This window comes from Schistocerca serialis, chromosome 1 (assembly GCF_023864345.2).
Source record: "Schistocerca serialis cubense isolate TAMUIC-IGC-003099 chromosome 1, iqSchSeri2.2, whole genome shotgun sequence".
Classification (NCBI taxonomy): domain Eukaryota; kingdom Metazoa; phylum Arthropoda; class Insecta; order Orthoptera; family Acrididae; genus Schistocerca; species Schistocerca serialis.
This window is the reverse complement of record NC_064638.1, coordinates 452349440-452364046: the sequence shown is the minus strand read 5'-3', so window position 1 is coordinate 452364046 and position 14607 is coordinate 452349440. Positions and strand designations below refer to the sequence as shown.

At 37.5% G+C, this 14607-nt stretch overlaps 1 protein-coding gene across 3 annotated transcripts in view; it reads left to right on the top strand.

The window, feature by feature from the left end:
- Positions 1–14607, top strand: part of LOC126473001 (prolyl endopeptidase) — a 104995-nt gene that overhangs the window by 48031 nt on the left and 42357 nt on the right. For all 3 annotated transcript variants that reach the window (XM_050099976.1, XM_050099975.1, XM_050099974.1), the window contains exons 5-8: positions 3631–3713; positions 3842–3984; positions 11686–11851; positions 11974–12174. In XM_050099976.1, the coding sequence (XP_049955933.1) occupies positions 3631–3713; positions 3842–3984; positions 11686–11851; positions 11974–12174 (593 nt within the window). The remainder of the gene's footprint in view (positions 1–3630; positions 3714–3841; positions 3985–11685; positions 11852–11973; positions 12175–14607) is intronic.

Here is a 14607-nt window from a genome sequence, read left to right as displayed (position 1 = left end):
CTAAAGTTAATCAGTCAAGAAGGAAGGAGAGCGTTTCTGCTAGAAAGAGCATCTCACTTAGGAATTAGACATCATTTAGTTTCAATATCAAGGGCACAGAGGAATTATGGGCAAAGTTTAAACAGTTTGTAAATTGTGCTCTGGAGAAGTACGTGCGTAGTAAGTGGGTTAAGGATGGGAAAGACTCACTGTGACTGTAACAACAAAATTAAGAAAATGCTGAAGGAAGCAAAAGCTGTTGCACACTCAGTTCAAAATAGAATGTGCAAATGACATGCAAAGGTTAATAAGCACAGTTTCAGGAAACATTCTCCTTCGAATCTCAGTTTGCTTTTTTCCTTACAAGATAAACTGTGAATTATGGATGAAGAGTAACGGGCTGGATTCCATATTTTCAGATTTCCAATAAAAATTCGAAATCTGCCCAGGTGCAGACTGTTAATGAAGGTACCCAGGTATGCAATTCGCTCTAAGACTTCTTAAGTGATGTAGCCCAGTATGTAACCTTCAATGGTGACTGTTCGTCACAGACAAGAGTATCATTAGAAGTGCCACAGGGAAGTGTAATAAAGTGGTAAGAATGAATTTTGTTACCTTGCTATTGAAATTTCTAAATGAATGAGATATGTAGTTTTTGTTGGAAACTGAAGTGATCAAAGTAAAACGTCATTCAGAAGACTAAAATAAATGGATTTTGTGTGGTTATTTACCACTCTCATTTGGAAGTTTGAACATCTTGAAAGATCCGAACCAAACTGAATTAAATTTATGTGAATTTCTCACATCCATAGAAGACAGCAGAAAGAAAGTACAAAAGATGGATAGTGTTGTAGGTGCCTCAGCTAAAATAGCATAATTGTTGCTGCATAAAAAAATTGAAATTAGTAAAGTGGTGTACCTACCAGCTGCTTCCCTTACTGATTTTGACAACAGACCTATCCCAAATATCATATCCTCTGACAATATTTAGATAAAGTCAAAGGATTTTACCATGTATCAAACTGGTATCAATTTTAACATTCCCCTTGTTCAAATAGCAGTTGAAACAGTGGACAAAGCGTGAGGATGGAGTGCCATGGTTTTTTTATTTTTATTTTTTTAATTCATGGGCTATAACACACATTAATGAAGTAATGTAGTGTCTGAAATAATGACTAATTGAAAAAAACCAGTGATTATTTCACTAGAATGTGCTCTTCTGTGAAGATAGTGGTTCATCTTATGGAGCATCTTTTACAATAGAGGAATTGCATCTGTTAAGCTCCATGGTAGTTCCCTGTCCACTCTGTGGCTTTGATTTAGCCTCTAATGTCTTTGTCCTATTCACTAACTTTGCCTTGGTCGGGAAAATAGTGAAAAAGTGAGGAAGGGTGTGCCTTTATGATACAGTGTTTCGAAGGTTTGGCCTTAATTTGTAATGAAAACGTAATTTTCTCTGTGATAAAAGCGTATGTCTGTCTCTACAGAGACTATGTAGAAAAAATATTATTTTTTAAAAATATTTTTCTATCTTAACAGACTTTTAAAAATACCCTTGTAGGATGGTGTGAAGCTTACTTGTTGGGGCGTAATGTGGATTGTATGGACATTAAAAGAAGTATAACAGAGATCTGAATTCATTTATGACTTTGTAATTAGAGAGTGGGCTATTGGAAGTAAACCAAAGAAAGGCAAGAGATGCTAGATCATGGTTGCCACAGGTTCTGGAAGTCACGGAATTTCAAACATGTCAGGAAAATTAGGGAAATACCAGGAAAAATTTGAAAAAAAGGAAAATCTCATTTTTTGTCTCAGTAGATAAAATAGTTCGTTCACTGAGATGTCATTAATCGTTGCTGGCTGGGTGCCGCTGAGTACGTGCACTGCTTCCCTACTCCCTCTTTACTACTGCTTCTCCCCTCCTACCACTCCCCTCAGCTTGCAGTTCGTGCTGCCACCACTTCTTGCCACTAGCCTAGCAGCTGCCAACGAGAGGCAGGGAGGCATGAGAAGTGGTTTGTTTGGATCTGATTCTGAGGCTGGAGATGTAGTGGCCAGAGATGGCAGTCATGTGTGCAGGAGTTGTGTGAGTGATTGTGTGAATGTGTGTGCTTCCATTTTCTGACAAAAGCTACGGCTGGAAATTTAGTTGTTAGTGTGATTGTCTTTTCTACATGCCTGTCTATGGCTCGGCAATCATCTTTATGCTGAATTGCTACCTACCCTCATTATTATTGATTCTCAGAGTATTTGAACAAGCTATCTGTTGCTTGGATTGATCCACATTGTGATGCTGTATGTGGCTTGTGAATAGCTGGCCACACAAGTGGATTTCTGCGATGGTCCAAACCCACTGGCTGTTTCTGCGGGTATCTGTAATGGATTGGGCCTGCTGAACTAAAGCTATTCGGTTCCCACTAATGTGCAGGTCCTGTCTATCAGATCTGGTCTCACCATTCTGCCGGTAGGCTGGGTCAGTTTGTGTGTGGTGTAATGCACCAAATTCTCATGGTTTATCCATGGACTCAGGACTGTGGTGCTCCTCAGCAGGCTAGAGGCCATGGGTGATGGATTTCAGGAATTGCAACTGTCTCATCGCCAGTACGTTGTACAGTGTGGTGTTTTATAGTCATTTTATTTGTTCCAGTACATTTTGGCACATAAAAAGTAATTTGTGCGTTAGAAAGTGTGAACAATAAGAAAATTGTTAGTCACTGGCAGTTTGTACGCTATATACTCGTCTATTTCTTGAAAGAAAAATTGCAAAATACCTGTAAAATAATAGATGTAATGCATTGGGTAATAACTGACAATAACAAACATAGTGGAACCTAATATCATTAGTGGTCACCTACAGTGTTGGTTTACACAATTCTTCCACACCTTATACCCTTCTTTCAAGAGGCCTATTTTTTTCTGAGGTTATTTCTGAAATAAGTGAAGGTATTTTAAATCTGCTTACTACTCCAAGGAAATGCATATTTTTGTCACCAAATGTTTTTAGTTTTATTGGAATAAAACATAATTAGAAGTCTTGATGAAACACACATACCATTTGGCTTGCTTTCTCCATGTAAAAACCGTTAGTTACAAAAGATGTTGATGTTAGTACTTAGAATTTTTGCTCACTTCAGGAAACTCCACCTGCTTGCAAGTTGTTTTATGTATAATTCCTCATTTGCACTGTAGCTGCAAAGACAGATTGTCAACTTACAACTTAACTTACCCTTGATCTCAAAATTTGTCTGTGAAAAATAAGACTTGTCTGGAAACCAGGAAATATCAGGGACTTTCACTTGGGGAAACTTGTGGCAATCCTATACTTTCATGATTTTGGTTTTATCGTTACATAAATATGAAGGAAAGATGTGCTAATGTTTTACTGTAATGAAGCCTTTCATATATGGTTGAGCAAGCACCCATGCCTAATATTGTATGCATATTTTCATGTCCTTAGAAGTCTGATGAATAGTGCCAAGAACTTACAAAATTACATATTTAACATCTGTTGATGTAGTTAGTTAACCGATTTAATCAGTTGTAACACTCTTTTCCTAACTTATGTTTATACTTGCCTGAATTTTCATTTAGAAGTATGTGTTTTTGCCAGAGGGTTTTATGTAAAGTGACATGTCTGCAATGTATTTCCAGGCAATGAATACCCTGAAGTGTTAGAGAAAGTTAAGTTCTCACCAATGACTTGGACTCATGATAACAAAGGAATATTTTATGGTGTACGTATAATTTTCTGTATGTAGTTAGTTAAGTTTTGTTGTTATTTGTTGTCATCCTAGATTAATGTCATTATTTAATTCATTTAAATGTTGTTATAAATTAAGTATAAATTAAGATTTCTATTTAGCGATATCCGGACCAAGAGGGAAAAACTGATGGTTCAGAAACAGTTAGCAACCAACATCAGAAGCTCTATTACCACCTCATTGGAACTCCTCAGTCAGAAGATGTGCTTGTAGTAGAATTTCCTGATGAACCATTGTGGAGAATGTGAGTTGCATTAGCCTTTAAATCTGTCCTATATTAGAGTAAGCAGTCATAGCAACATACATTTGATAAATGCATTTTATACTCATTCGATCAAAAAGTGAAAAGTTTACGCTGAATCTCAGGCTTAGAAAGCTCGCTTCTGTATGGATGAGGAGGAGGGTGAAATTTAGAAAAGTGAAATGCAATGCAAAATAAAATACATGCACATGAAGAGTTGGACATTGATATAACAAATATAACTAACATTTTTCCGTGTTGTTGTTACAATGAATCTTTTCAGGTATTATTACAAGCAGTAAACTCAGCTTTTCTGTACACTATTTCAAATTCCATTTCTCCGGTCTTTGTAATGTTCTGTGAGCACATGTAAGGCCATTGCTAACAATAGGTGACAAAGACTATCAGTCACAGAAGTGGTGAGCAGTAAAGTGGAAATAAAAATCTCTCTGAACACCAAGTAGTACAGTTTGCCACAGGCAATCCATTTCAGAACTGCCAATGAAGTATTGCAACAGGAACCTATCTGTGATCAGTGAGAACAAGATGGAATAATGAGTAGTAAACCAAAAATATGTAAAAATGAATTGTGGTATGGACTTACACAGGACAGCAGAGCAGTAAGTGATGTCAGATGAAGTAAAAAGGATTGTAGATGAGTTTTGCTTTGTTTATTCTTGCTTGCTGATGATAAATATTTTGGTGAAATCGCTGAGCTTAACTGAAATCACTGAGCTTAACTGATAACAAAGAACTTCACATGATCACTAGGCTTCAGTGTGGTTAGGAAGTGTGCGCTTAATGAAGGTGAATTTCCAGTATTGATAGTAGGCATATTTAAGAAGTGAAAAAGCTATTCCTGTATTTCAGAAATAATAGTTCGTACTTTGGGGAGGGAAGGGAATGTGTTTTGGGAAGAAGGGGAAATTCCACATATTCCAGGTTGCGAGGGACCAGACTATCACGATGATAATAGAGATCTGATGAAGATGAAGGGGGAACTATTAGTGATTTGAATACTCACTCATCCCACTGCCTTTGCTCTCTCCTTGCTCTTCCCCATTTACGTGTTCCCCTTCATTGCTCGTCTCAATCCTCTCCTCCTACCCCACAAAAACCTCTCCACAATCCTATCCTGTCCGGCCCTACTGCCATCGCCATTCCTAACCCTGTCTGCCCTCATAACACCCTTCCTTCAACTGCCCCTGTACCCACTCTTGCACTTGGACTCAGTCCTGCCCATTTACCCATTCCTACCTCTGTAACCATTTGCGCGCTCTGCCCCCCAGGAACCACATCCAGGGAAATTATTTTGGATAGCATCTCAAGATTTCCAAAGTGATGTGCGGTTTCTGAGAGTATGTTTGCTGTGCATGCAAATGTCTCAAGGTTTAGCCCTTGATAGCTTATTAACCGATGCTTTGTATTGTCAGTGGTATATAAAGATGTGATTGCTGCAGTCGGATTGAAATCCTGTATTGGTTTTCTATAGCAGTAGGTTGAACTATTCGTATAGTGAATTAAATAGTGCAATGAAATCTGCTCAAAGTTAGATACTGTGCATTACATTCCTGGAAGTGGAAGTGTGGTTGAGCTGTTCCCTAGCTGTCACGTGGCTTGATATCACCTGCACTGGTGCTTGGTGAGAGCCAAATCTGAGAGAGAATCAATTTAGCCGACTGTTTTTTGTATTAAATTGTTTTAATCTTGTTGATTGTTTATTTGCTGAACAAGTGTGAATTTAGTTATGCTGTCACCTTGTGGGGGTCTGTATTTGCCTTCAGTATTTTTGTGGTGTTTGCTATTAATTGTGTATGGGATACAAGGCTGTATATTTATTCAAGTTGTTGCTGTGTGTTGGTCAATTTGACTTGCACATTGTCATGGTGTGTTGGTTGGTTCAAAGAAAAGTCATTTTGTTTGTGTTAGGTGAACTTTTTGTACTCCAGTTAATTCTGTTTATTGTACACATGGGTGCGTGTTTAAAGTTGCTCTCTTGCATTGCGTCTAAAAAGGACAATGTACATTTCTTTGTAAATTTTGTTCAATGTCCTTAGTGGCTGTCCCGACCTCTCACAGTAAGGTCACACAGTGAGGATTGATTCAAAGTCCTTCAGTGGTAAATTAGACTCGAGTGTTGATTATTATGAAGGGTATTGCCATTTGCTTGTGTCATAATGCTAGTTTTCATCTGGCTCATGCTTATTTAGTTATGGGTTAAGTCCCTGCTATAAACTGAAAAATTAAGTTATGGCTAGTGCTGATTACCATAAGAGAATATTTAAGTTGTGGGCAACCCCAGACTAATTTTCACATTTTGAATGAAATAGTCCACCATGGCTGTAAAAAGAACTTGAATGAAAGTCTGCGTTAGATAGAAAATTATTGACGGCAAAGCACAAAGAAATGGCTATAGGAATAAACAAGATAGAATTACTGTAGCAGTTAATGCAATCCTAGTTGTTCATCATCTGAAGGGTGTGCACAGAATATTACCATAAATTTTGGTATAATAATGCACTTATAATAAAGGCAGAAAAATCTGTATCAACTGTGGCTATATTTGAGGAGCAATATGTTGTTAAAGTAGAACAATTCACTGAAAAGAATTGCATTGAAAAAAGTAGGTGCGTCCTAACTGCCAAATACCTAACAGTTATTAAAAAAAAGTGGTGAAGAACACACAAACCTTTCTTAGTCCTTTCAGAAAGATATCTATTATTCCAGTGAAACCCTTTGATCCTAGACTTAGGTGTTACAAAGCTACATAAAGAAAATATACTGATCAGGCAAATTATTGATGCCCAGAAAGAACCTGGTTTTCATCTGAAGAATTTATTGGCAGAGTATTTGTATATGAACTTTAAACATGTGGTAAATCCCCACATTTCATCTGGGGTTGTGCATTATCTTCCGGTATATGCCTACTGGCTGGTTGTAAGTGACATTAACAGTGAGCTCTCTGACTTCAATAACTTCTGTACAGTGAATTTTAGGGCATACTGTGGACATGGAAATTTCTGTTATGTGTAGATCTATGTTTTATTTTGTTTTGAGTGTCTGTTACATGTGTAACTATTTGTTGTCAGTTTGGTTTCTTAATCATAATGTGTGCTTTCTTCCCATTTCATATTTTATGAGATGTGGCATTTTGATTTCTGTATTGGATGATTATTCTGTGCATTTTGTTAAAGTCTAGAATGCTGTTCAGTGGGATGCTTTCATTTGGTGGTTCTAAAGGTTGTCAGCAAGGGCGTAGCGTAGTTGAAGGGAGTTCACCTTGGTTATACAGATTGCTTGTTTCAGACTTACACTGTCCATTTGTCATGTACCCTCAGCAACTGAGAATTGTATTTAAGATGCCCAGGTTCTCCCATTTGATGCCTAACTCACTCAAAGGACTTCGGGTATTACTGGTCGGTAGTAATTATTGTGGTGCCAGAAATGTGGCTGGGTGGTGGAGCAGTGGATTGTTTAAGACTGAGGGTAGATGGTCGAAAACTATTTATTTATTTTTTAATTTTATTTTTCTCATCAAACTTCTTAACAAGACTTGGTATCCAATGCCATTTAGTAACACCCGGTTAGTAACTAGTAATAGCAAATTATTCTGTAGTGCAGAAGGTTGCAGGTTTGAATCTCGTCAAGTGCTTCAGAACTTTAAAAATAAAAAGTTATTGAAATGACTGATCATAATTTTTACTGATTTAATTGGTTTAAATGAAATTTTTTAAAGTTACTAATGCTTTGCACATCATTTTAATCATCGTCTTAAGTTTTTCTTTTTCTCTTATTTTTCTTCTTCACATTCTATTTTCATTTGGAATCTTTATGCGTTTGATTTTAAAATTTTTTATTTCTCTATTGCAGTATTTAAGCATTTGAAGACGTTGATCAATCAGTTAAAAAAGAAAAACAAAAGACAAAATCATCTGTTTATATTGGCTGTACAATGGGGGTCAAAAATCTATTTATTGTTACATACAAGGTGCACATTTTATGGATGGTAACCATCTTACAAAAATTTAAAACACAAATTCCTGTTGCCCTACTGATAAAATAAGTCAAAGAAGATAGAAACAAAATAAAGGATTACAAATAAATGTACAAAATGAAGAATATACTTAATTAATGCAACAACATGGACAAAATTAAAAAATGATCAAAAGCACATGCACAAAAATTCCAAAATAATGGAAAAATAAGAGTAAATGTAAGAGATAACTTGATGATTAAAATGGCATGACAAAGGGTTAGGAATTTTTAAAATAATTATATTTAAGTCAGTTAATTGAATAAAAATAATCACCAGTCAGTTCAAAAACTATTTAGAAATAAAAAATTTTAGAGTCCTGAGAGGGATTCAAACCCACAAATTTCTGCATGACAGGCTTGTACACTAACCACTAGATACTAAAGTGCCACTAGATGTACAGCTGTCAATATTAAGGCTCTAGGACTTCACTCACAATCGTAAATTTTTTTGTCAATTAATCGGAAATGAGGGCCTACTATGGTATATGGCTGCAGGGGGAGAGACCAGGGACCCTAACCTGCATCACTGTATAGATAGTTTCAAAAAGTTGATCACACCTTTGTGGATGCTTTGCCAGTAAGATAATACTCAGCTATCAGCCCTTACAGTATTTGGCACCAGCCATAGCGTAAGCACCCAAAATTTTCAGTTTACAGCGGAGATTTAACTCCTTTATAATGAAACGAGCACTAACCAGATCAAAACTGACATTGTGACACAAGCATATGTTGGTATCCTTTGTAATAATCAATGCTCTAGGCTACTTTACCACTGAATGGCTTACAATGATTTTTGCTGTATGATCTTCCTCTGAGAGCTCAGGATAGCCACTGAGGGCAGTGGATAAGCTCAACACAGACATGTCCATTGTTCCTTAGATACAATGCAAGAGAAAAACTCAAAACACGCACCTGTGTGTACAGTTAACGGAACTACCTGGTGCAAGCAGTGTGGACGTCATTCCTTTGAACCAATCAATACACCACAACGGTGTGAAAGTCAAACTGATCAACATGTGGTGACAGCTTGAATAAATGTACCGCCTTGTGTCTTGTGCACAGTTGTTACTAAACACCTTGCAAATAGTGAAGACAATTATAGACCAGCACAAAACTATGTAATTAAATACGCACGCTACGTGATAAAAAGTATCCAAACACCTGGCTGAAAATGACTTAAAAGTTTGTGGCACCCTAAATTGGTAATGCTGGAATTCAATATGGTGTTGGCCCACCCTTGGCCATTTTTGTACCATCAGTGCTGCTTTCAACATCAAGGTTGTGTACTAAACTTCCATGCTAAGTCACAACGAGCTTCTCACTCCTGTACACTTCAGTAACAGAGAATGGGCTGACAAGTAGAAAGCAACTGCATTGCATTTGTGAACTGGCCATACTTGTGGAACTGTAATGGGAAGGAAGGAAGGAAGGAAGGAAGCAAGCAACCCTGTATAGTACCAATAGTGGTGCCTTAGTTCAGAATGTGTTGAACCCTCATACTCTCTGGAACAAACTTCATCAGTGATTACTAAAATTGTGTAAAGTTATTGACATTGGCATGATTTTTAGTAAAGAATCCAATTTTAAAATCACGGTGGATTTTCCAATTCAGTAACTCATTTTTAGAGTATTCAACATCAGTAATGTAGTGCCTTAATACATTTTACGAGGCTATTCCAGGAAGCAAGGTTACAAGAATTTTTTGAAGTAAAAGAAATGTATTTATTTTAATAAAATTTACATGTGTTGTTGTATAGGTGTTGCATTATTTTTTGCTGTGTCTTACACATCTCCCGCCTTTTTCAGCCAGTTTTTCAATTTGATTTTCACCTCATCATCGGAAAAGTGTTTTTTGAGGTGTTCCTTGAGTTTAGTGAACAGATTATAGTCACTAGTTGCAAGATCGGGGCTGTGAGAGGAGTGGTGTAGAACATCCCAACCAAAAGAACTTAACTCGTGTGTTGCACAAATGGTGTGCGGAGACTTATTCTTGTGAGGGAGGCTGACTCCCATTGTCAGCGTCCCATGAAATTTTATTTTTGTGTGGCTCTGCAAAATTTCTTCCTTGTCTTAAAATATCTTGCCACATTTATTGTATCACCTCTTGCCAAATAAGCATAGCCTCTTTTCTGTCACAAAACACTGACACCACGATTTTTCTCACTGTTTGCTTAGTTTTGAATTTTTTGACTGAAGGAGAATGAGTGTGATGTCACTGCATTGATTGTCGTTTGCTCTCTGGAGTATGGTGATAGGTCAAAGTTTCATCTCCTGTCACTATAGAATTGAGAAAAGCCTCACCTTCAGTCTCAAAACGGTCACGAAATTTGCAAGTGGTACTGATTCTGTTCCTTTTTGTGTGCTTTCATAAGCACCTTGGGCACCCATTGTGCACACAACTTTAGAATTTAGTCGATCACTTAATATTTCATGAACAATTCATGAAACATTTGGACAAACTGCATGCAGATAAATTTTGAATGACGATGAGAGAGGTGGTGATCTTCAATTTTCTACACCTCGTCATCAGTTACAACAGACAGCATCCCACATCAGTCTTCATCATGAATTTCCTTCCTTCCAGAATTGAAATTCTGTACCCATTTCATCACATGATACCTTGACATTACATCCTCTCTATAAACTAAAACAATTTGCTGATGAATATCAGCAGCGTTCATGCCCTTAGCATTTAGGTAGTGCGTCACAGTGCTCACTTGGCGCGAGCCGGTATGAGAATGCTCATTTCTAATAGACGAGCTACTAATGGTTGGGAGTGCCTGTTCCTTCAGGAGTGTTCGTTCCTTCCACTAGCTTCTTGCTACACAGCAGTGGTACCAACATTCCCCATGTCCATGCCATGCTAAAGATACATGCCTTGTAACATTAGTTTTCGGGTAACACTCGTATTTCCAGCACAGGATGAGTCAAGTCATCTGAATAAATACATGACAGAATATGACTGATAGAATACACAGTGCTTAGCTCAGGAAGATGCATTAGGCAATTACAAAACATAAATCAACACGGAATTTAGCAGCCATGCATACAGCACTAAAAGTTGGGGTGTGCTGCCACAGTATAACGGCATGATCTTTGTCTAATTGAAGCTTGTGTCACCTCTGTAATCAGTATCATGTATGATCTTCTCCCCCCATCTCTGTCAATTTCATCTGCCCCACCATTGTCTCTGGGTCAGCCTGGTCTGCAGCCCCTGCCCCCCCCTCCCCCCTCGTCATGTGGCAACGTTGTCTGCCCTGGTCTCTCTGTTGGCTGCGTCTGCCTGCCCGTGGTCTCTCTCTGTCGGCCGCATCATCTTCTCCTCCCCCTCCCCCTTCCACTCCTACTCCTCTTCCCATATCCTCCATCCTCTGTGTGTTTCATAGTGCTGCTTGCCTTGTATCTGTCGATTCACCTCCTCCCCACACCTGTGTCCTTTCGGCTAACACCTTCACCCTTTAGCCTCCCTCTTTCCTGTGTGTCTCAGTCTTCCTCAGCTTGACTGAAATTATTCCAGAAGTTTTGTAGTTGTTTATCATACATACAAATATTATTAGTAGTAAATGTAAAAGGTGCGCATTATTCTGATGAGCCACAGGTGTTAAAAAAAAAAAAAAAAAGATTGCATATAGAGACAAAACATAATTTATGTTATGTTTGTTTTTCCAGTGGTGCTGAAGTGAGTGATTGTGGGCAGTGGTTGATTATTACACCTCAGAAGGACTGCAGAGATAATTTGTTATTTTTCTGTGACCTCAACATTTTGCCCAATGGAAAAATATCTGGAAAGCTTCCACTGACCCAAGTTGTACATAAATTTGAAGCAGATTATGAGGTTAGCTTATTTCTTTAAAAACAAATAACAAATTGCTTATTGTATTGTGAAATATTGTTTTTATCTCTCTGCTATTTTCTTACTTAACGTAATCATGACCATATTGCTTTTTGTGGATACAGTATGTTACAAATGAAGGGCCAGAATGTATTTTCCGCACCAATAAGGATGCTCCAAATTACCGTCTCGTGAAAATAAATTTCCTGGATCCAGTGCAAGAGAAATGGACAACACTGATAAAGGAGCATTCTAAAGATGTTTTGGACTGGGCTAGTCCTGTAAATCAAGACAAATTAGCTGTTTGTTACATCCATGATGTTAAGGTTAGTCACTATAAGAATGTGAATACTTTGTTTGTAATTGTGTTTAATATTGGTAGGTACACGTAATCTTGGCTCCATCACCGACACTGCCAATGATCTCTTAAGATCCTCTGCTGCACTAAATACATTTCTTAAGAGTCAGTGTTGCCAGTTTATTCTGCATATGATTATATCATCTCCAAAAATTAATGTCTCTCCTGCCCTCTATTTTACCTACAATACCCAAATGCACACAAATATTCTTGATACCTCGTGTCATAAGTGTGTGTTACAATTCTTCTGCAAACGGGTACTGCCTATTTCAGAACTTTGTCATTGCAATATGTCACTTTTGATTACATTACATTAGAATTATACCATGGATTCCACAGATAGTGGAGTTCGGTATGTAGAAAGAAATCATGAAAGACTTTAATTGTATTCAGTTTGAATCAGCACTACGAAATGACTAAACATTATGAAAAAAATATTGTAACATAGTTCTAATTCCAATTATAAATTAGCCTAAAACATTGTTATTAAGAATTTGTGTGAAGATATTTTTCAGTAGATTGGGAGTTCTTAGAAAGTTCTTTAAATTACTCTTAAATTCTGTCACACTTTGTACATGACAATTCATATGCTCTGTATAATTGAGTGCACAAGTAGCCATGTATCTGACCCCTTTCTATTCTAATGTTAATTCTTTGAAGTATTTGTAGAGGTTGTTTTTGACTGTCGTGTTATATTCATGCTTTCTGCTATTTATTTGTGAAAAGGAAATATTGGTAATGACAAAGGATATTAATAAATGTATAAATATCAAGAGTAGTTGGCAAAATACCAAGTTTTTTGTAGTGGTTTCTGCTGCGTGCTCTAGAATTAGCGCTAGATGGAATTATTTTAATACATTTATTGAAATTCTGTCCCTATAAGATTAGTTTTCCCAGAAGAATTGTGTAACACATTGTGAATGTGCAAAATAACTAGTTCCTTCATTTTGGAATTGTATACAGCAATGAAAGGTGTACCGCAAATGTTGTTGAACTAAAGTTCTTAATTAATTCTAGGCAGTGGCTTTTTCATCTCTAGTTGTGATCTATCTGCAGTTCCCAGCTTCCACTTCTTGTATTTCTTTGTTTGACAAGACTATTTTAATAGCTTGTGGAGTTCTATGAGAATTACAGAACTGTGTGTACCAAGTCTTGTCAAAATTCAGTGATCATCCATTTGCATTCAACTATCTTTTGTTTTTTAAATATTTCATTAGCTGCCTTTTCAGGAAGGGTTCTGGTGTTATTCTTACACTTAAGAGGCTCATTTCAAAAGTTCATGTCAGTGGTGAGTGAGATTTTAGGTGTGACCATCATATTTGTTTGCTGGTTCGTATGGCTGTATCATGAGTAATTCAGTTTGAAACTGAAACAGTCAGGCCATATTGCACATAGTGATCAGCCCTCCTACATCAATATTGAATCCTTGCATGCAAGGAACATGGAAATTTACAACACTTTGAGAGAGGTGTGTGTGGGAATAGTGTAGTGGATCATAGCACAGTACTCCAGTGGTCTGTTTCCATGAAGATCTGGTAAGCAGTAGGATAGTCCAAGAAGTGGGAGGCCATCATCTGCAACAGACTACACCTCTCAGGTTATTGCTAATGACATTTTGAGAGGGGATTGACAAAAAAACTTCAGGAAATTGCATATGAGGGCAGAATTTGTCACTTCAGTTCATAGAAACATTACTGAAAAGTTTAAGATGAGGAAAGTTTCTGCCAGATGGGTTCCCTATGATCTGAGTGAAGAGCAGAAAACATGTTGGAAAAGAATCGTAGAATAATTGCTTCATTGTTATCGAACAGAAGAGAACAGTTTCTGAAAAGGGTTGTTGACTGATCAAACGTGGAGACAAGGTTTTGAGCCAGAACTGAAGTCTGTTGTCACAGTAGAAGAGTTTTGACTCTTCACACATGAAAAAATTCCACTGCGAACAACCAGACGTGAAACTGCTGGTGGTATTTGTGTATGGCGTTGCAATATCCCAAGGTGTGTGTGACACTGAAACCTATCAGAGTAATGGACCTATCCCGACTCTGTCACACTCCACATAAGACTCCATGTCAACTGTATATTACGCAATGGAGTAGCTATCTTGAAATCTTCTAACATAGAATCATAAGGTGGCAAATTGCCATTGCCCCAAAAGCTCCGATGAAGGCTGTGGCTGAAAGCTATATGTGAATATGTGAGTATCTTTTGATTGCGCCTGTCTGCGACTTGACATGATATGTCTTCTTTACAGTAAGTAGCAATCTGTCTTTACTTACATTGCTGCTATTCTTACCTGGAGTTTCCATTGTTTGAGTTTTGCTGAATGGCTTTCTTCCATCCTACAACCCTGTGAAGTTCTTCTTTGTTACTCTTCTCTATAGCATTACTCTTCCCAGTGTCC